This window comes from Aquarana catesbeiana, linkage group LG04, assembly GCF_042186555.1.
Source record: "Aquarana catesbeiana isolate 2022-GZ linkage group LG04, ASM4218655v1, whole genome shotgun sequence".
In the NCBI taxonomy this organism is placed as follows: Eukaryota; Metazoa; Chordata; class Amphibia; order Anura; family Ranidae; genus Aquarana; species Aquarana catesbeiana.
Window position 1 is genome coordinate 149047860 of NC_133327.1, and position 22902 is coordinate 149070761.

General features: G+C 42.8%; 1 protein-coding gene across 7 annotated transcripts in view; it reads right to left on the reverse strand.

Annotated features, from left to right (window-relative positions):
• Nucleotides 1–22902, reverse strand: part of PIK3CB (phosphatidylinositol-4,5-bisphosphate 3-kinase catalytic subunit beta) — a 264723-nt gene that overhangs the window by 103277 nt on the left and 138544 nt on the right. For 6 of the 7 annotated variants that reach the window (XM_073625868.1, XM_073625865.1, XM_073625866.1 and 3 more), the window contains 2 exons: nucleotides 15208–15389; nucleotides 10393–10618 (listed from right to left, as the gene is read on the reverse strand). In XM_073625868.1, the coding sequence (XP_073481969.1) occupies nucleotides 10393–10618; nucleotides 15208–15354 (373 nt within the window). In that variant the 5' untranslated portion in view covers nucleotides 15355–15389. The remainder of the gene's footprint in view (nucleotides 1–10392; nucleotides 10619–15207; nucleotides 15390–22902) is intronic. The other variant, XM_073625871.1, reaches the window with a different exon arrangement.

A 22902-nucleotide genomic window follows, 5' to 3' on the forward strand; every position in this document is an offset into this window, starting at 1 on the left:
GCTAGATGGAGGGACCTGGCATTCATTAAAAACAAATGAGTTTGTTGCGCATAGGGAGTCTGAACTATGTCCTGATCTGCAGACTTGTCTCTAGGTTTCTGCTAATAAATGTACAACATATCTCTCTCATGAGCACTGCATATGAAATAGATTTTTTAATTCTTTGCACGATATGTACTTCCCTCACAAAAAATATTTGGATTAACTAGAAGTCCAACAAAAAGCTATGTATTCAAGTCCTCCCTGTGCCTGACTTAGGTTTAGCCTACTGGGCATATACAATATTGTCAGAGTCTTTTTAGGTATACATGTAAATCGCCTTGATGTACATAATCTTATCACTGTGTGCTATGTGTGCTGTGTGGATTTAGACAACCTTGTTTTTATGTATAGTTCATTATATGTACATACATCAGGCATGCTTTACAAACACATACTCCTTTTGCAGTGCTATACAGCGATTGTGCTTAAGATCTAATGCACACAAGGCCATACAACTCAAATTGCGGGTGTACTTCCATGCCTAGAGACACAGCTGCAGCCTACAGACACCTATAGTAATGAATGGCTATATGCTAGCTGTCTCCCAGATGTGGAAATACACCTGAAGTTTATATTGTAAGGCCTTGTGCCCATGTGCATGAGGCCTTACTGTTCCTTCTCACGTGGCAAGTCTACACAGAAAGGTTAAAGAGATTGCATTGACAGGGCTCCCTCTAGTGGCGGATTTACATTTCTCCATAATAAAGGCAGAATTACCACATGCCGATCAGCTGCCGCAGTTGTAGTGCGGCAGAATGGCACGGCTGGGCAAAACGATGTTATGCAACGTCGCTTCGCTCTGTGGCCACTAGGGGGCACGGACTCTCGCCCTCCTAAGCCGATGCAAGTGCCCAGCAGTCTCGATCACCGACGGGCTCCCTTGATTACCGCTGAGAGACGGAAGAACCGGGAACTGTGTGTGTGTAAACACACAGTTTCCGGTTCTCTGAGGGGAGAACTGACAGATCGTCTGTTCATACAGAGTATGAACAGCGATCTGTTAGCTTCCCTGCACAGTCCCCATCCCCTTCAGTTAGAACACAAACTAGGACACACTTAACCCCTTCACTGCTCCCTATTGTTAACCCCTTCACTGCCAGTGACATTTTTAAATCGCATTGATCGCTGTATTAATGCCAATGGTCCCAAAAATGTGTCAAAATTGTCCGACACAATGTCGCAGTCATGATAAAAAATCGCAGATCATGGCCATTACTAGTAAAAAAATAAATAAAAATGCTATAAATCTATCCCCTATTTTGTAGACGCTATAACTTTTGCTCAAACCAATCAATATACGCTTATTGCCATTTTTAACAAAAATATGTAGAAGAATACACATCAGCCTAAACTGAGGAAAAAAATTGATATATATATATATATAGATATATATATATACTATATATATATATAGATATATATATATAGATATATATATATATATATATATATATAGATATATATATAGATATATAGAGAGAGAGAGAGAGGAGAGAGAGAGAGAGAGAGGAGAGAGAGAGAGAGAGAGAGAGAGAGAGAGAGAGAGAGAGAGAGAGAGAGAGAGAGAGAGAGAGAGAGAGAGAGAGAGAGAGAGAGAGAGAGAGAGAGAGAGAGAGAGATGAGAGGAGAGAGAGAGAGAGAGAGAGAGAGAGAGAGAGAGAGCTCTATTTTTTTTTTTTTTGGAGGGATATTTATTATAGCAAAAAGTAAAAAATAATGCGTTTTTTTTCAAAATTGTCGCTTTTTTGTTTATAGCGCAAAAAATAAAAACCGCAGTGGTGATCAAATACCACCAAAAGAAAGCTCTATTTGTGGGGAAAAAAAAAGGACGTCAATTTTGTTTGGGTGCAACGTCGCACGTCAGCGCAATTGTTAGTTAAAGCAACGCAGTGTCGAATAGCAAAAAGTACTCTGGTCAGGAAGGGGGTAGAATCTCCTACTCCGATCAAGCGGACGGGGCCCCGAGATCTCCCTCTGACGTCCGCCATCATGACCGCTGTGCTGGCTGCTCAGCCCCTCCCACTGTAGTTGGATACATAAGAGATGGGCTAGCAGTGACAATTTTTATAGTTACATTTTCTACTGATAGCGGTGGGGGGGCGAGACACAGACACATGGAGCTGACAGGGAGAGAGGGAAAAAGGTGAGACAGCATATGATGGAGGCACGTAAACGGATCACAGTTTCAGGACTCAACAGCCATGATTTTTCAGCTTATAGAGGGGACACAGGAACTTTTAGGATCAGCCAAGTTTTTTACATGTTAGAAAGGGGCAGATTAGACAGCACAAGCACCGTGCTGTTTAACCTGCTATAAGGTAAGAAAAGCTTTTGTGTTTTTAGGCTTACAAACACTTTAAAGTTTTATACAAACACAAATAGTGTATGTATTTATGCTTTCAAAACAATATGTCGTCTGGCTTTCACAATTGGCTTCCCATCTGTTGTGCAATAGCAGTTGTACATGTTAAATTTAGAGAATGAAAGAGTAATGCCCCGTACACACGGTCGGATTTTCCGATGGAAAATGTCCGATCGGAGCGTGTTGTTGGAAATTCAGACCGTGTGTGGGCTCCATCGGACATTTTCCATCGGATATTCCGACACACAAAGTTGGAGAGCAGGAGATAAAATTTTCCGACAACAAAATCCGTTGTCGGAAATTCCGATCGTGTGTACACAAATCCGACGGACAAAGTGCCACGCATGCTCAGAATAAATAAAGAGATGAAAGCTATTGGCCACTGCCCCGTTTATAGTCCCAACGTACATGTTTTACGTCACCGCGTTTAGAACGATCGGATTTTCCGACAACTTTGTGTGACCGTGTGTATGCAAGACAAGTTTGAGCCAACATCCGTCGGAAAAAATCCTAGGATTTTGTTGTCGGAATGTCCGAACAAAGTCCGACCGTGTGTACGGGGCATAAGAGTGGAGATAAAAGTGGTCCATACAGCATATAAAATCCTTATAGGAGAACTCCAAATTCATGGGGGAAAAAAAATAGCAAATAAAGAAAAAACATAACACATACAATTGCGACACAAGTCATATTGTAACTGAATGTTATTAAAAATGACCTTTCCTTTTCAATCTACAGTCGCTGTAATTTTCTGAAAATGCAATATGGCTACCTGGAGGTGTTCTGTACACAGAAAGTGTACAGAACGCCCCCCAGAAACATCATTTGCTGGTTGTGTGATTGGCTCACTGATTTCCTCAGAAGTCTGCACTTGGATACAAGTCAGATTTCAGGCATCCCCTGCAACACAAATGTCCTTTTTGGTGAGATACTACCAATAGGAACACATCTAAAGGAATGCAGGCCCAGCAGATTTCCTCATTAGTGCCCTGCAGGTGCTCAGCTGATTGATATTTATGAAACCACTCCCACCCACACCCGATTTCTTCAGAATAACAAAAAGGTAGGAATCTGCAACAAAGCTGGTTAACATCTTTGCAACGTACATAGATCACCCAGAGAGGAATGTTTTTTTTTCAATAAAAGTGGAGTTACGCTTTAAAGCGTAGTTCCAGCCATTTTTAGGTGTATTAAAAGTCAGCAGCTACAAAAAGTGTAGCTGCTGACTTTATAAACACTCACCTGTTCCACGGTCCAGCGATTCGGACGCCCGAAGCCTCGCTCCTCTCCCGCTAGTCTCCGCGGCGTCGTAATTGCAAGCATGGGCACCCAGCTTGCAGCTTCACAGTTGCCAGGCAATCTTCCGGGACCTGTGACTTGTCCCAGGAGATTGCAGGGATTGCCTAGGTGGCCAAGCGGAAGTGGGAGCTGGGTACCTGTCAAAACTAGGTACCCGCTCCCCCCCAAAAAAAAAAAAAAATTACATGCCAAATGCAGCATGTAAGTGGGCGAGGAGTGCTTAAAGCAGAAGTTCCACCTTTGGGTGGAACTCCGCTTTAAAGCAGACCTTTCATGATGGAGCAATGATTATCTTAAACAAAAATATGAACAGCAGAACATGGGATATAAACTGAAGTTGTATGTGACTTTTCAGGACTTTGAGTGACCCTGTTGGTCTATGAAGATGCCCATCACATTAAAAAAGGACCAATAAGGAGGCTTGGGTGGAAGAAGGGCGAGTTACAAGTTTACGTTTTATAGGAAAATCTGAGATTTGGCTGCAACTTCAGCTCATCTTTTTAAAGTGTGGTTTTCACTTAAGGAATCCTTCTCTTAAAGCAGAAGTAAACCCATCTGTGTCTGGAATGTAACTCACATTGGTTGTCCTCTCAACCAAACACTGCCAAACCATCCAATGGCTGGTGTCAAAACTGATCACATGTGCAGCACCATGGTAGTTGCAGATCAAACGGAGGCCAAGATGGCAGTTTCCTTGGCTGAAAACGGCAGGAGGGATTACTTCCACATTAAGATATTTTTCCTCATATGTTAATTTTGAATTATTCAGGTTAATTTTAAAATAAAAAGGATTACTTTTAACATTGGAAAAGTAGCGTAAGTGCACATCAAAGCTCAAACTATGCATGTAATGTACATGACAATGCACAGGACACAGTCAGGCCTTTTGATTTTAAACTTAATGTCTATTTAAAAAAGTGAATACACATTAAGTGTACTTCTTAGTAGAAACAGGAGCACTGAACAAGGAGGTGCTTACATTATTTTTTTTTACTGTAGATCAAATTAAAATTGGTTGTAAGGTCTCACTTGGGGCAACAGATTTCAGTTTAGTTGAATTACAGCAAAAAAATTAGAGATAGAGCAATTCCTTCTGTACTATTTGCCCTCATGTTGTAACCACTGCACTATTGGCGCTATATAAATCCTGAAGAATATATATATGCATTTTGATGTGTCCTATAGCAGAATCTGGCTTCACACTGAAATGTATTTACTTTTTTATATACAATAGTAATATCTTTACTTATTTATATACAATATAGCACTATTTTTAGTTTTTGTTTTCATACAGGTCTGTCAGCACTGCACCCTTAGCTTTTATTTTCTTATTTGTTGCTACAAGTTACCACATGTTACCTTACTGAAATGCTTCAAAGTGTTAAACTACTTTGTTCACATTCAAAAACATATGTATAAATATACAATATAATCTAAAACTGCAGCAAATGCATTTCTTTTTCAGTTTTGAAAAAATGAAAGCCATAAAACGGTCTCATAAGGACAAGGTTTGCACTTTTTATTAGACCTTCCTTATTTTGATTGATATAAAGTCTACATGAAGCTTGGTGTGAGATCCAGAGCCAGGTTCCACAGCGGGCTGTGGAAGAGCAGGATCTGAGTCAATATGGAAAGGGAGGCAATCTGCAGGGACAGGAGGTTTGGGAGAGGATCATGCTGAGGCTTGGAAGTCAAATGTTCTGTTCTCAATTCCTCTGCCAAAGTCAAGTCAAAGCTTGTCATTCAAGGCAGGGCCTGCACATATCAGGGAGTTGTTGGGAAAAGAGCCAGTGTTTTCTCATTCTATTCCACTAACCCGAGGACTTGCTAGAGCTAGAACGCTTACATATTACACAACTGTACATTCATAGCACTGGTGTTATCTAGACAAAATCATTCTTCTGTCAGTTATTGGGGAATCTATGCAACACTGCAAATTTTAAAAAAGGTCCTATCCTAAGGATTGTGGAAGTTGATCATGGAGAACCTAGGAGAAGCTAATGCTACATCAAATGCAAGATGTATGTTAAAACCACACAACCACTTTGCATCCCAAGATTATTTGGTATCATAACTAAAAGAAAATGGGTTTAAATGTTTAAAGGTGATTGCCTATAATAAATTAGTGGGACTGCTTTAGCAGTCCCACTGTTATTCGATTTTATTTATTTTTAATTTTATTATTTAATTTTATTCCGTGCGTTTTTTGGATCTGCGTACCTTCTGCATACTTTCAGCTATTAAAACCATTCAACTATTAAAATGTTCGTCTCTTTCAGCTGATGATGGGACTTTTTCAACTTTTTTTCTACCATTTATACTTTTTAAAATATTAAGCTTTTTATCACTTTTTTTAACATTGAAGTCAATGGGAGCATGCTTCAGATCCTTAAAATCTTCTTCCGGTCCCAAAAGTTTCAGCTCCTTCATACTTTCACCTACAGACGCCAAACAAACTTTAAAATGTTCACAAAATATTCAGCTACCTGGCTATATCTTTTCAGTTTGATATCTTTTACAGTTTTTGTGAAAAAGCTGTTTGTTTAGAGGTCATTTCAGGAAATTTTAGCCATTAATCAGAGTGTACTGTGTTGCTTTTGTTGCCATGGTTACCAAAGCTTCTGTTATACACGGGGGGGGGGGCTAGAGCATCTCAGCTCTGATTACAGAGCCCGGGGGGAGGGGACAGACACACCATGTACTGATTTATAATAGAGGAATATGATGGGGCAGTTTTGATGGTGGCAATATGATGGGGCAGTTTTGATGGTGGCAATATGATGGGGCAGTTTTGATGGTGGCAATATGATGGGGCAGTTTTGATAGGGCAATTCTGATGAGGCAGTTTTGATGGGGGCAGTTTTGATGGAGCAATTCTGATGGGGCAGTTTTGATGGTGGCAATATGATGGAGCAGTTTTGATGGGGCAGTTTTGATGGTGGCAATATAATAGGGCAGTTTTGATGGGGACAATTGTAATCGAGCAGTTTTAAAAGGTGGCAATATGATGGGGCAGTTTTGATGATGGCAATATGATGGGGCAGTTTTGATGGTGCAATTCTGATAGGGCAGTTTTGATGGTGCAATTCTGATGGGGCAGTTTTGATGGTGCAATTCTGATGGGGCAAGTCTAATGGGGCAGTTTTGATGGTGGCAATATGATGGGGCGGTTTTGATGGGGAAATTCTGATGGGGCAGTTTTGATGGTGGCAATATGATGGGGCGGTTTTGATGGGGACAATTTTAATGGAGCAGTTTTAAAAGGTGGCAATATGATGGGGCAGTTTTGATGGGGGCAGTTTTGATGGGGGCAATATGAAGGGGCAGTTTTGATGGGGCAGTTTTGATGGGGCAGTTTTGATGGGGCAATTCTGATGGGGCAATTCTGATGAGGACAATTTTTATGGGGCAATTCTGATGGGGCAGTTTTGATGGCAATATGATGGGGGCAGTTTTGATGGCAATATGATGGGGGCAGTTTTGCTGGGGGCCGTTTTACCAATTCAGCTATTCAGCATTCCCACGCATTTTCCCCAGGAAATGCATTTTCTAGTTGTAAATGGTTTTAAACCTTGAAAAGATTGCATCAAGGTTAATTATACTATGCAACAAACTAAATTATGCAACTCCTAATTGGCTTTTACCTTGATCAGGGTTTGTAAATACTTTTAACAACAATGTGCCATTGCTGTACTTTACTGGAAATGAAGGGCAGCGGAATCTGTCAATTCATTTTGTTCAATTAATCCATTAAAACGTTCTTTTCTTCAGCTACTTTGTGAAAGCTTGCTCAAAGTCTGAGACACAGGCTTATGCCGCGTACACACAAGCGGACTTTACGGCAGACTTTGCCCGGCGGACGGGATTTCGTCAGACAATTCGATCGTGTGTGGGCTCCAGCAGACTTTGTTTTCTCAAAAGTTGGACGGACTTAGATTTGAAACATGTTTTAAATCAATCCGTCTAAATTGAGTCCGGTCGAAAAGGCCGCTGGTCTGTATGCTAGTTCGACGGACAAAAAGCCACGCTAGGGCAGCTATTGGCTACTGGCTATGAACTTCCTTGTTTTAGTCCGGTCGTACGTCATCACGTACGAATTCGACGGACTTTGGTGTATTGTGTGTAGGCAAGTCCGTTCATTCAGAAAGTCCGTCGTAAAGTACATCGAAAAGTCCGCCGGGCCTTGTCTCTGGTAAGCCGTGTGGACAACTGAAAACTACCAATCTAACATCAGCAGTAGCTAGATGATTGCACAATTGTGTATTATTTACATCAACCACCCGCCCCCCCACAATTTCCATTCTCCAAAGCTATGCTAGACTGACTTTTTTAATAGGCCCATGCATTGTTATGTGGGTAATGTGCTTGCGGGGGGTACCATAGCAAGGTTGGGACACTTGCGGTAATATTGGGATTATGAGAATATGAGGCTACAGGTATACACTGACAGTATGTTGCCAGCTAACTGCTGTATATGCTGCTCGGCCCCTCTATGTCTTCCCTGGGTCAGCTGATAGCTTCTCACGGCTTTCAATATCATTTCTATGCTGATGACACACAAATCTATCTCTCCACCCCTCAACTCACTCCATCAGTCTCCTCACGCATCACTAACTTACTAACCGACATATCTGTATGGATGTCACACCACTTCCTCAAACTCAACTTGTCCAAAACCGAGCTTATAATATTTCCTCCCCCACGTTCCTCTTCCCCCGACTTCTCTGTCAAGAGCAATGGCAAAACCATCCACCCGTCCCCACCTGTCAGGGTACTAGGTGTTATCCTGGATTCTGAACTCTCCTTTCAGCCCCACATCCAATCACTTTCCAAAGCTTGCCGCCTCAACCTCCGCAACATTTCTAAACTTCGTCCCTTTCTAACCAATGAAACCACAAAGCTCCTGATTCACTCCCTGGTTATCTCTCGCCTTGACTACTGCAACTCACTCCTCATTGGCTTACCTTTAAACAGACTATCCCCCCTTCAGTCCATCATGAATGCTGCTGCCAGACTCATCCACCTTACAAACCGCTCAGTGTCTGCTACCCCTCTCTGCCAATCCCTCCATTGGCTACCACTCGCCCAACGAATTAAATTCAAAATACTAACAATAAGTTACAAAGCCATCCACAACTCTGCCCCCAGCTACATCACTAACCTAGTCTCAAAATACCAACCTAATCGCCATCTCCGTTCCTCCCAAGACCTCCTGCTCTCTAGCTCACTCATCACCTCCTCCCATATCCGCCTCCAGGACTTCTCCCGAGCCTCGCCCATCCTCTGGAATTCCCTACCCCAATCTGTCAGACTGTCTCCAACTTTATCCACTTTTAGGCGATCCCTGAAAACTTTCCTCTTCAGAGAAGCCTATCCTGCCTCCATCTAACAACTGCACTATTTTCTCCATTAGCTCATCCCCCACAGCTATTACCCTTTTGTATCACTTGACCCTCCCTCCTAGATTGTAAGCTCTAACGAGCAGGGCCCTCTGATTCCTCCTGTATTGAATTGTATTGTACTTGTACTGTCTGCTCTAATGTTGTAAAGCGCTGCGTAAACTGTCGGCGCTATATAAATCCTGTATAATAATAATAATAATAATAAATGAAATAACCAGGCAGAGAAGGGATAGGTGTGGTTTTTGTTCAGAAGATTGATAGCACTAGGACAAAAGGGAACAGAGATACACAAGAGAACTCTACTAAAATGAACAGTAAACTGATGTTCTGAAAATAGCCATTATCTTGCATTAGTTTGTCTAGAGCAAGAAGAGAGACATTTTCAAAATCCCCACCCTGACTCTCTTGAAGTAATTCAGATGAAGCCCAACCTCCAGTGTCAACACTCACCAATTCATATGAGCACGTAAAGTGCATTTATTGAACCTTTTTTTGGCATTCCTTGTATATGGTAAGATACATGGAATTGGGGGGGGGGGGGGGGGGGATAAGTAACAAAAAATGTTAATCTGACAACACATTATTTATATATATTCAATGTTCACCATTCATTCTAACTACTGAGCAAGTGAACTATGAAAATTAAAGAGAGTTCCATAAAGTGCTGATTCATACACAAGGAGACATCAAAAACAGATAGATCTATAAGCCAAAGGGTTAATGTTGAAATGTAACTTTACTCATGTATTTATAGACTAGATCTAAAAATAGAGTCAGTAATAATGTAACAAGATCCAGCCCAATCCTAAATGTGTGGTATGTGCTCAAACATGGAATATTGGACCTCTGAGCCTTGTTGCTGAACGTGACTTCACCCTCACCCTTCACCCTCATGTGTGCTGAAAATTTGCTTATGTCTTTAGGACATTTCTGATGTGGCTGATTTAAGTGAATCTGTATTTATCCATTCAGAGGAAAATACGTTCCTTTATTAATCTGCTTCCTCAACTGTTCATATATACCATCCAAAAATTCCCCCTAACAGTCTGTCAACTGAAACCAGATGCAAAACCTGGTACTTCAAATTATGGAAAAGCAAGCAAGGATCTCCCCTATCTACCATAATGCAGCAATAGGTTCCCGGGCAACCAAGTCACCAGATCAAAGTCATATGGAGATAAAGGAAGTGTCATTAGCCACATGTAAGCTTCAAGCAGGCCCCTTACAATAGACTTTAATATAAAATATAGAGAGATAAAGAATAGCTTCCTACTAACGGCACATTACCTTTTCCTATTAAGACCCCTATTCTGGAATCTAGCTTCTCTGCAGGGTTACAGCTTTTGGACACCAATTTCAGAACAGGCAGAAAAGGTCGAACATCACAGAGTCGTCGGGTCTCATCCTCCAGTTCCTCATGAACAGCCGTCTGATTGACACACTGGAACATGTAGGAGTCAATCTCCAGGAGCAAGTGGAAAAGGGGGTAACGTTGTGCATGTTTCCATGCAAGCTGCAAACACACAAAAAGGTATCACTAGAGAGGTCTGCTTAATAAAGAACATAGGAGATGCAAACCACCAAAGATCCCTGTATTTGGTGTATAGGCTGCCCATGGTCTTCATTACTGGATTAGGGTACAGCTAGACACACGATAGCTATACATTGATCACTACAATTACTATAGCTGGATAATTCCACAAAATGTGATGTGTATCTGGTAGCCTTATACTTCTAATTCATACAGTATCTCACAAAAGTGAGTACACCCCTCACATTTTTGTAAATATTTTATTATATCTTTTCATGTGACAACACCGAAGAAATGATACTTTGCTACAATGTAAAGTAGTGAGTGTACAGCTGGTATAACAGTGTAAATTTGCTGTTCCCTCAAAATAACAACACACAGCCATTAATGTCCAAACCGCTGGCAACATAAGTGAGTACACCCCTAAGTGAAAATGTCCAAATTGGGCCCAATGTGTCAATATTTTGTGTGGCCATCATTTTCCAGCACTGCCTTAACCCTCTTGGGCATGGAGTTCACTAGAGCTTCACAGGTTGCCACTGGAGTCCTCTCCCACTGCTCCATGACTACATCACTGAGCTGGTGGATGTTAGAGACCTTGCGCTCTTCCACCTTCCATTTGAGGATGCCCCACAGATGCTCAATAGGGTTTAGGTCTGGAGACATGCTTGGCCAGTCCATCACCTTTACCCTCAGCTTCTTTAGCAATGCAGTGGTCAACTTGCAGGGGTGTTTGGGATAGTTATGTTGGAATACTGCCCTGCGGCCCAGTCTCCAAAGGGAAGGGATCATGCTCTGCTTCAGTATGTCACAGTACATGTTGGCATTCATGGTTCCCTCAATGAACTGTAGCTCCCCAGTGCCAGCACCACTCAGGCAGCCCCAGACCATGACACACCCACCACCATGCTTGACTGTAGGCAAGAAACACTTGTCTTTGTATTCCTCACCTGGTTGCCGCCACACACGCTTGACACCATCTGAATCAAATAAGTTTATCTTGGTCTCATCAGACCGCAGGACATGGCTCCAGTAATCCAGTCTTCAGCAAAATGTTTGTGGGCTTTCTTGTGCATCATCTTTAGAAGAGGCTTCCTTCTGGGATGACAACTATGCAGACCAATTTGATGCAGTGTGCGGCGTATGGTCTGAGCACTGACAGGCTGACCCCCCACCTATTCAACCTCTGCAGCAATGCTGGCAGCACTCATACATCTATTTCTCCTAGAAAACTTCTGGATATGACGCTGAGCACGTGCACTCAACTTCTTTGGTCGACCGTGGCAAGGCCTGTTCTGAGTGGAACCTGTCCTGTTAAACCAGGACAGGTTATGGTCTTGGCCACTGTGCTGCAGCTCAGTTTCAGGGTCTTGGCAATCTTCTTATAGCCTAGGCCATCTTTATGTAGAGCAACAATTCTTTTTTCCAGATCCTCAGAGAGCTCTTTGCCATGGTAAGGTGCCATGTTGAACTTCCAGTGACCAGTATGAGAGAGAGTGAGAGTGATAACACCAAACTTAACACACCTGCTCCTCATTCACACATGAGACCTTGTAACACTAACGAGTCACATGAGGGAAAATGGCTAATTGGGCCCAATTTGGACATTTTCACAAAGGGGTGTACTCACTTTTGTTGCCAGCGGTTTAGACATTAATGGCTGTATGTTGAGTTATTTTGAGGGGACAGCAAATTTACACTGTTATACAAGCTGTACACTCACTACTTTACATTGTAGCAAAGTGTCATTTCTTCAGTGTTGTCACATGAAAAGATATAACAAATATTTACAAAAATGTGAGGGGTGTACTCACTTTTGTGAGATACTGTATGTTCAAGGGTTCTGGACTCAGGGGGGTAGAAAGCACCTGCTGCCCATTTGAAATTAGGCTATGAAACGATGGCTGGAGGAGCATTCTACATTTGTATAGGTTTATAAAACTTTGCATCTATTGGCTGTATATATGATTTGCACAAATGAAGGCCATATCTTCTTACATATTTATGCTGTACTTTCTGCTTAATAGCATAATACAGTGACTGCTTTCCAGATTCTGCTCCTCTATCTCGGCACAAGACAATGGAAAGAGTTGTAAGCACATTTTCAGTGAAAGCAATTTACAGTATTGTCTGGTTAGCCACTACAGGCAGATTCTATTACTTTAAAAAATCTGATGGTCCCATGGGTAAGTCGTAACGATGAAACGTGTCGAAATGTGGCTGTTCGGCAACCAGTTGTGACGTTTGACGCAATACCGGAAGTGACATTCGAGGTTCATGACCTTGTGCGGGTGAGATATAGATCACCCACGCTGGGTCTGCTGTGACCATATTATGCCAATACTTGCTGCTGCAAGTGGCTACATACATGCTTTTACCCATTTGCTTTCATGTGAGTGCAATGCTTGAAGTTTTTTAAATTTAATAAAATTTACCCCTACGTACTGCACTATTGGAGCACTTTGTTTTATTATATGTGGAGAGTTTATGACATCGGATTCACAACTGGATATGGGTGGATGTTTAACCCTGTGAGGGTTGATACTGATTTGCCAAGCATGAGAGTGCAAGGCATCTTCATTTGGTGAGTGCATATCCAGAAGGGAGTGGAATCACTAAGTGCACGTGGTGTGGTGAAAGAATTCAAGATCAACATTTTTCTTGAGACATCATATCTTATATATGGACTATTTAGTCACGGATTACGGTCATATTATATAATTTTTGTATCAGTTTGCTAGTTATCAACACTTGCCACTGGGCGTTACAGTTGTGCTCATAATTTTACATACCCTGGCAGAATTTATGATTTCTTGCCCATTTTTCAGAGAATATGAATGATAACACAAAAACATTTCTTTCACTCATAGTTAAGTGTTTGGCTGAAGCCATTTATTATCAATCAACTGTGTTTACTATTTTTAAATCATAATGACAACAGAAACTACCCAAATGACCCTGATCACAAAAGTTTACATACCCTGGTGATTTTGGCCCGATAACATGCACACAAGTTGACACAAAGGGGATGGAATGGCTATTAAAGGTAACCATCCTCACCTGTGATCTGTTTGCTTGTAATTAGTGTGTGGGTATAAAAGGTCAATGAGTTTCTGGACTCCTAACAGAACCTTGCATCTTTCATCCAGTGCTGCACTGACATTTCTGGATTCTGAGTCATGGGGAAAGCAAAAGAATTGTCAAAGGATCTGCGGGAAAAGGTAGTTGAACTGTATAAAACAGGAAAGGGATATAAAAAGAAATCCAAGGGATTGAGAATGCCAATCAGCAGTGTTCAAACTCTAATCAAGAAGTGGAAAATGAGGGGTTCTGTTGAAACCAAACCACGGTCAGGTAGACCAACTAAAATTTCAGCCACAACTGCCAGGAAAATAGTTCGGTATACAAAGAAAAATGCACAAATAACTTCAGGTGAAATACAGGACTCTCTAGAAACATGTGTTGTGGCTGTTTCAAGATGCACAATAAGGAGGCACTTGAAGAAAGATGGGCTGCATGGTCGAGTCGCCAGAAAAAAAACATTACTACGCAAATGCCACAAAGTATCCCACTTACAATACGCCAAACAGCACAGAGACAAGCCTCAAACCTTCTGGCACAAAGTCATTTGGAGTGATGAGACCAAAATTGAGCTTTTTGGCCACAACCATAAAGGCTACATTTGGAGAGGCGTCAACAAGGCCTATGATGAAGCATACACCATTCCTACTGTGAAACACGGAGGTGGATCGCTGATGTTTTGGGGATGTGTGAGCTACAAATGAACAGGTAATTTGGTCAAAATTGATGAGAAGATGAATGCAATATGTTATCAAAAAATACTGGAGGAACAATTGAATTCATCAGCCAGGAATCTGCGCATGGGACGTACTTGGATATTCCAACATGACAATGATCCAAAACACAAGACCAAGTCGACCTGTTATTGGCTACAGCAGAATAAAGTGAAGGTTCTGGAGTCTCCTGACCTCAATATCATTGAGCCACTCTGGGGAGATCTCAAATGTGCAGTTCATGCAAGACAGCCCAAGAATTTACAGGAACTGGAGGCTTTTTGCCAAGAGGAATGGGCAGCTCTACCATCTGAGAAGATAAAGAGCCTCATCCACAAATACCACAAAAGACTTCAAGCTGTCATTGATGTTAAAGGGGGCAATACACGGTATTAAGAACTGGGGTATGTAAACTTTTGATCAGGGTCATTTGGGTAGTTTCTGTTGTAATTATGATTTAAAAATAGTAAAACACATTTGATTGATAATAAATGGCTTCAGCCAAACTCTAAACATGAGTAAAAGAAAAGTTTTTGTGTTATTCATATTCTCTGAAAAACGGCCAAGAAATCATAAATTCTGCCAGGGTGTGTAAACTTATGAGCACAACTGTATATGAATTTAGTCATCAAGAGCTATTATTTACTTGTATTTGTTTATATGGTAAATTTTTTTAGATTCTATTACTTTGTACGGAAAATGTGATCATGAAAATATTGCACAGGTACAAATGTTATAAAAATTAAATAAAAATAAATTATCTTACTAGTACCTCACCTGTTTAATCTGCAATATGGATGCATCCCGAGGTACCACCATCTGCACATAGATTCCAGTGGGGAGTAGAATGTCCACATTGACATCTGGAGGGAGCTGTGTATCGGCTGCCCAGATGTCCATGGTATCCAACACAGCGGGAGGCATCTTGCAGCTGGTAGTACTACCTGTGAAACATGGTCCTAGAGGAACAGAAGACATGATTAGGTCATAATGTGGAGCACAACATCAAAAAACAATTCTAATTGAGATGAAAGCGGACATTAAAAGCAGAGTTCCACCCATTTAAAAGTCAGCAGCTACAAAAAGTGTAGCTGCTGACTTTCAATAATCAGACACTTACCTGTCCCACGGTCCAGCGATGCGAGCGTACAAAGACTCGCTCCTCTACCCCCTTCTCTCTACAGCGCCGGCATTCTAACTGTGAAGCCATAGCCGGGTGTTCACTGTGCATGCGCGAGCCGTGCTGTGAATGACCGGGCAATCTTCTGGGACGTGTCCCAGAAGACTGCAGGGGAGGGAGGGGGGAGAGGTGAACTTCCCTCCGGCACCACAGAGCCAGAGGAGGAAGTGGGAGCTTGGTGCCCTTAAGAACTGGGTACCCCCCCCCTCCCCCCCCCCAAAAAAAATGACATGCCAAATGTGGCATGTCAGGGGGTCACCATCACTTAAAGGGGAAGTTCAATTTTTGGGTGGAACTCCGCTTTTAGTAATTTTTTTCAACTTTTCATCTATTAAATCTTCTGTCCTTGTTTTAACTTTGAATAGTAAGGGAGGTGGGATAAGTCATAAGAGGGCCAAATCAGAGCTGCAGGACTGCAGAGCTGGAGGTGTGCCTCTGTGTAAATCCAGGAAGTGAACAGGCAGCCAAACTTGGTGGAGGGAGAGATTTCTAAAGCATATTTGGCAATTACAGAATCACAGTATATATAAACTACCCTGTTTCCCCGAAAATAAGACCTAGCATGATTGTCGGTGATGGCTGCAATATAAGCCCTACCCCCCAAATAAGCCCTAGTTAAAGACCTTGGTCTTATTTTCAGGGAAGGGCTTATTTTCGGGGAAACAAGGTAGGGCTTATTTGGGGGGGGGCTTATATTGCAGCCATCACTGACAATCACGCTAGGTCTTATTTTCGGGGAAACAGGGTATGCAAAGTGGTTGGAGGGAAGCTTCTGAATGGCAAAGATGTTTTTATTACAAATTATGTGAGTAGACTGCAGTTTCTCTTTAAGTACTGACAGCAGCATTCTCTCTTATTAGCCATGTACTGTGTGGTGCCATCCTATTCTTATGGATTAAGCAGATATCCATGGTAACTAAAATCACAGGGATTGTTAAGAAACCTTGCGCATTATAAATTCTGCAACTAAATGACTAAAATCAATCTGTTTTAAATTTGAAAGTTTTCATTGTCAGCACAATCATTAGGCCCAAAATGTAGGTTTGTACAAAACATTGGATTGTGCCAATTATAAAACTACATGAAAAAGTTGTACAAATGCATTATACATATGCATTATAGAAAACTCGGCTTGCAGAAATCTGGAAAGAGCCAGTTAAGCTTTTTACAGTACCTACTGAAATCTAGACTGGGCCAAGAATCTCTGCAACTCTTGGAGATGGTTTTTACGGCGATGGCATAACTCTTGCCCGTTTCATATAACTATATACCAATAATACAATACCCACCACAAGGTCAACTGATCAATAAGCATTAAAGTTTAAATGTTACTAAACCCAGACCATGAAAACGCTCATAACATGCTATACAACAGTGTTCACACTCACAAAGCCACCAAAGCATTAATTTTGTGTAAAGTTAAATATACCTGGTTGATCCTGCCTTCAGCTGTCCCTCCCACCTTGTGTGTCCCCACTGCAAGCTGAGATTGTGTGTACCAGCTGGTGTCCTGTACTGAGCGTGCTCATACTCTATTTCCCTTCTAAGCTCTTCATGTGCTCTCTTTCTCATCTGTGCAGCCCACATGAGTATGGTCACACATGTGGGCATATACACAGTGGTAAATTATACTCCCCTCCCTCCTCCATGTCCTCCTATTGATCAACACTACGTAGGCGGGATATAATGTAGATGCCGACTGATTACATTTACTAAGAAACTCTCAAAAAAAACCCCCCAACAAACTCAGTTTTAAAAATATAAATCCGTATTATATACAGTGCCTTGAAAACAGAGTTAGGTACCTGGTAACTTTTTCTAAGTCGTCTTCCAGGGCAGCATCCGAGATAGGCTCCCCCTCCCTGAAACAAGAAACACATTAGTCCACCATTATAAATTTGTCGTTCTTACCTGTGTGCCTCAGTTATATTAAAGCACCGAAATAACTCCCAGTAAGCTAAAGCTTCCCCACTATACGTGGTATTATCGCTTTAGGGTGGGAACTAGTGCTGCCCTTGAAGACTTCTAAGAAAAAGAGTACCAGGTACCTAACTCTGTTTTCTCGAATCGTCTTCCAGGGCAGGATCCGAGAGGATGCATCAAGCAATACTTACTAGGGTGGGGATAAAGACTGGAGCACCTTGCAATCAAATGCCTGGTCTTGGCCGGACAGTTGGTCTATACAGTAGTGCCTTGCAAAGGTACCGAAGCTCGACCATGTTGTTGCCCTGCAGATCTGCTCCAGAGTTGCCCCTGCTTTTTCTGCAACCAAGGCTGCCCAGGCTCTGGTTGAATGGGCTCTGATCCCGCTTGAATGGGTGAGGTTTTGTGCCTCATAGGCAGTCTGTATGGAAATACTTAGCCATCTGCTGGTCGTGTTTTTTGATGCCCGTTTTCCTTTATTGGTTCCTGCATAGAGGACGAATAAAGAGGTAGTTGTTTGCCAATCCTTCGTTCTCTCAAGGTATGCTATGAGCGTATTTCTTACATCTAGCTTATTGTAAGGCTTCATGTACACGGGACATTTTTACAACCTCTCCTAATGATTTAACTTGACAGATAGTAACCCACATTTAAAACATCCGTTATGCCACGTTTACATGCCGCGTTTGCGCTTAGAAGCGTTAAAAAAATTTTTTTTTCCTTTTAGAAATGGCCAAAAACTAAAAAACGCCTATAAACGAAACGTGGGTTACTGCATTTAACATCGGCCTATAAACGCAACTGTCTAAAAACGACAGTAAATGAACCTGTGTACATGTACATATAAGATAACATTGAATGAGTTCAGGAGCCGTTGAAAAGTGTCCAACTTCCTCTGAACGTCTGTTTAACAGCAGCCGTGTACATGGAGCCTATGTCTCTTTTCTTGCTATCCATAGATTTTGGAAGCGATGGGAAAATTACATTTTGTGTCTTATGAAATGTTGAAGAGACTTTTGGTAGAAAAGCTGGGTTTGGTGAGAGGATTATTTTGTCTGTTTATATCAGGCAGTAAGGTTTCATCTTGGAAAGCACATGGATTTCGCTTACTCTTCTGGCCGATACCAGGGCCACTAGAAGTGCAGTATTTAGAGTAAGGTTTTTGTCTGAGCAGTCTTCCAATGGTTCAAATGGGGGAGAGAAATCCTCTGAGCACTGTGGACATATCCAATGTTGGAGTTCTGTCAATTTTTGCAGGTCTAGCACAGTTTAGTGACATTAGGAATCAATCGCTTTATCAGCAGATCCTCTGCTAGTCTGGTGTCCATAAAGCAGGAGAGTACTGCCACTTGTACCTTAAGTGTACTCTGAGAGATGTTCTTTTCTGCACTTTCCTGTAGGAAATCCAGAATCGTCGGGATACTCCGTCTGCCGGGAATCTGTGTTTATTCCAGGAGACAAACTTTTTCCTTACCTTCTCGTAGATTTCACTAGTTACGGGTTTTCTGCAGTCTGGAATAGTGTTGATCACTGTCTGACAGCCCTTTGTTTTGTAGTCTTACCCTTTCAGCAACCAAGCCAAAAGCTTCAGGAGTCTGTGGTTTGGATGGTTGACTGGTCACCGATGAGAGATCTGGAAGATCCGGCAGTGTCGGCTGTGGCTGGACGCGGGAGTTCTTCAAGTGGCTGAACCATGCTCTTTGGGGCCAGTATGGTGCCGAGTATCACCGCTGCTTTCTCTGCTTTGATTTTTTTTAATCACTCTTGGTATTATGGCAGTTGGAGGGAATGCACAACACAACTGCTGACTCCAGCTTTGGCTGAATGCATCTACTCCACTGTTGCCATCTGTGGGATCCAGTGAAAAGAATGTTAGTAATTTTGTGTTTGCCTTGGAGGCGAACAGATCTACCTTGGGTACTCCCCATGTTTTTGTGATCCGTGAGAAGGTTGCTTGATTTAGCATCCATTCTGTCTGTTTTATAGTCTTCCAGCTCAAAAAATCTGTCAGCGTATTGTCCTTTCCTTTCAGGTGGATGCCTGATATTGATCTTATGTTTGTTTCTGCCCATAAAAGAATTGTTTCCGTCAGGATCATCAGGCTTTGGGATTTTGTCCCCCCTTTCCTGTTTAAAGTATGCCACGGTCATGGTGTTGTCTGATTGAACCCTTACATCTCTCCCCTGTATCGCTGGTTGGAAGGCTTTTAGTGCCTCTTCCACAGCTTTTAGCTCCCTCATATTCAAGGAGGCTTGAGACCATTTGGAGTTCCATTTCCCATGTGCAGAGCTCCCCCATGTGTGCTCCCCAACCTAGGATACTGGCATCTTTGGTAATCCTGACAGGGTTGGTTTGAGCCCATCTGCACCCCTCGATGTATTGGCGTGGATTGAGCCACCACTGGAGTGTTTGTTTGACTGAGTTCAGGAACAGAAATGGACGAGTCTAGGGATGAGGGGTTGCCATCCCACTGGGACAAAATTCAATTCTGTATAGGTCTCATGTGAATCTGCACCCAGGTGATGGCTGGGATTGAAGACGTCATCAGTCCTAGCACTGCCATTCCTTGTCCGATCGTGATAGTCCTCAGAGAGGCTATTGCCTGCGTGATTTTTTTCGGGCTTTTTTCCTCCATTAGGAAGGTTTTGGTTAGTCTGACATCCAGTACATAGGCCAAGTACACTACTCTCTGGCTTGGGGTCAGCTGTGATTTCTGTATTTATTATCCACCCCAGGTTTTGTAGATAGGACATGCGTGTGCGCAGATTGGTTTCTAGGATCTCTGTTGAGTCTGCAAAGAACAGTAAGCCGAAAGGGAAAGCCGTATACTGCAGGTGTAGGGTGGCTGCCAGTCCCTGAAATGCGAACCTCAGGAATCTTTGACGACATGTAGGTAAGCATCCTGTAAGTCTATTGTAGCCATAAATGTTCCTTGTGGTAGGATATTTCTGGCTGACTAGATAGACTCCAGCCTGAATTTTTTGTATTTTATTCTCCTGTTGGCTTGAGATTCAGTATGAGCCGTAGCTTGCCTGGTGGTTTTTTCTTTGTGAAGATATGCAAAGAAATCCCATTTTGTCCTCTTTTTGAGGGACATGACAGATCACTTTCTGATTTAGCAGGTTTTCCAGGGACTCTACAAAGGCCTTTGCCCGATCCTCATCCCTTGGTAGGATGTTTATCAAGTACTTGGTTGGGGGGCGGGCGGAAAATTCTATTGCATAGCCTTCTGCTTTGGTGCGGTGGATGAATTTGTTTCCTGTGGTTTTCATCCACTGGTGGGCAAAAGCTGCGAGTCTGCCCCCCACCTGAAGACCGTCATTGTTTTTTGGATTAGGAAGCTTGAGGATGAATTCTCCCTTGCCTTTTTTGTTTTGCTGTCCCCAGCGCTTTTTTGCTCCAGACATGTTGACTTTTTTGAATTGCCGAAAGGGCGCCTTCCCCTGCTTCTTTTTGGTTTGGGGGAACCCTTTGTTTTTTTGGTGCAGTCTGTCTAGTACAGTTTCTAGGGCAGGCCCGAATAGCAGGTCTCCCGTGAATGGGATTCCGCATAGTCTGTAATTGGAAGAGATATCGCCTTCCCATGACTTCAGCCATAGGAATCTTCGGGCCGAGTTCACTAGAACTGTGGCCCTTGAAGATACCCTTACGATTTCAGCGAGGAAACCACTAGAAAAGCTGCCGCTCTGGTCAGTGTGGGGATAGTTCTTACCAGTTCTTCTCTTGGTGTGTCACCTTCTAGTAACTCTTGTAGCTGGGTCAACCAAACTAGTAAGGTGCGGGCTGTGCAGGCGGAAGCTATCGCTGGATTCAGATTTGCCGCCCCTGCTTCCCAGGCCCTCTTCAGGAGGGCTTCTATCTGCTTATCCATGGGGTCACTTAAGGTACCCGCATCGTCAAAAGCCAAGTCGGATTTGTTTGTGACTCATGCTAAAGAGGCATCCACTTTGGGGCATTTAGCCCAGGTCTTGATATCCGCTTCTGCAAATGGATATCTGTGTTTAAACCGCTCTGGTTCTTCCCACTCTTTTTTGACAATGTCTTTAAGAGTTTGGTGTACTGGAAACGTTCTAGGTATCTTGGGCTGCAATCCTTTATACATTTTGTCATGTGGGGCAAGCTCTGCGGCTTTTTTGCTCTTTGATGCCCAGCGTGTCGGCTATAGCTTTTAGAAGACTATTGGAATCTTCTGAGGGGAACAAGTTACCCTCTGATGACGGATCTTCTTCAGAATATGAGCATAGGCCTGTCTCAGATTCCTGTTCAGATTCATCGTCCTCTTGCCGCTCTACCTTCTCCCTGCTACCCAAAAGGGACGCATGTCCCGCTTGTAGATGGGGTACCAGTTTAACTAGCACTTGCCGATGCCTCTAATTTCTCAATTGCTGAGCGTAGTGGCACCATGGTGCTCTTTATTTCTTTTTCGAAAGAACGGTGCAGGTCTTTGAGGTAACCTTGCGATTCTTTAGCCACTATCTTGTCTATGCATTTTTGGCATAAAGGCTTTTTCCAGTCAGGAGGAAAACAGTGGCCGCAAGAAGCGCATGTTTTGTTGCCGTTTTTTGCCTTTTTTTCCTCTGGGGTCTTTGCTTGTAAACAAGCACAAAGGGCCCTGTGAGGTAGGCGGTTTACCAAACTGCATATAAATAGACAACTTTGCAGTAAGGTGAAGAGAGAGGACTCCAGAGTACTCTGGCTTACCTTGGAGCTGTCCTGGCTTGCAGGATCTGCAGGGTAGGGTGGAGAAGTGTCCGAAATGGTCAGCCACCAGGATCCTCTGCCCTTAACTGCTTTCTGCATTAGGCACCTCCCCAAGCTGACCCCGTGCAGGTCTGTGGACATATCTGCACATGCTGCTTCCTCTGGTGTCCTCCTTCCTGGTTTTCCATTAGAAAGAGAGGCCTTTGCTGATTTCTGTAATTTTTCTCTGCTTTTTTTTTTTTTTTTTTTTTTTTAATTCGGGCCGCCCCCCTGAAATGATTTTACGGGAAGTGACTTGCTCTATTGTTTTCTTAGAAGGCTTCCAGCCTTCACCAAAATGGCCAACCGGAACTGCGTGACCAAAAGTGACATTTTCGGCCTATCTGCACCATCTTGGTACATCCTGTGGGGCCGGCCATGTGAAAGACGCCAGGAGGGTGCTGGGTGTAGCAGCCGCTTTTTGTGGTAGTACGGCGGGCTGGCAGCAGGCAGACAAGCGGGCCTCCACCAGTGGAAGGAACGGCATCCGGGGGGAAACCGCCAGTGGCATCTGTTGCAGCTTGGGGGGGATGGTTGCAAGCCCCTCTGTAGGGGTGAAACCTAAGGCAGAGCATTATGCTCAAGTTGCTGCCCCTGCTCGCCCTCCAGAGGCCTGCTGGGCTGAAAAG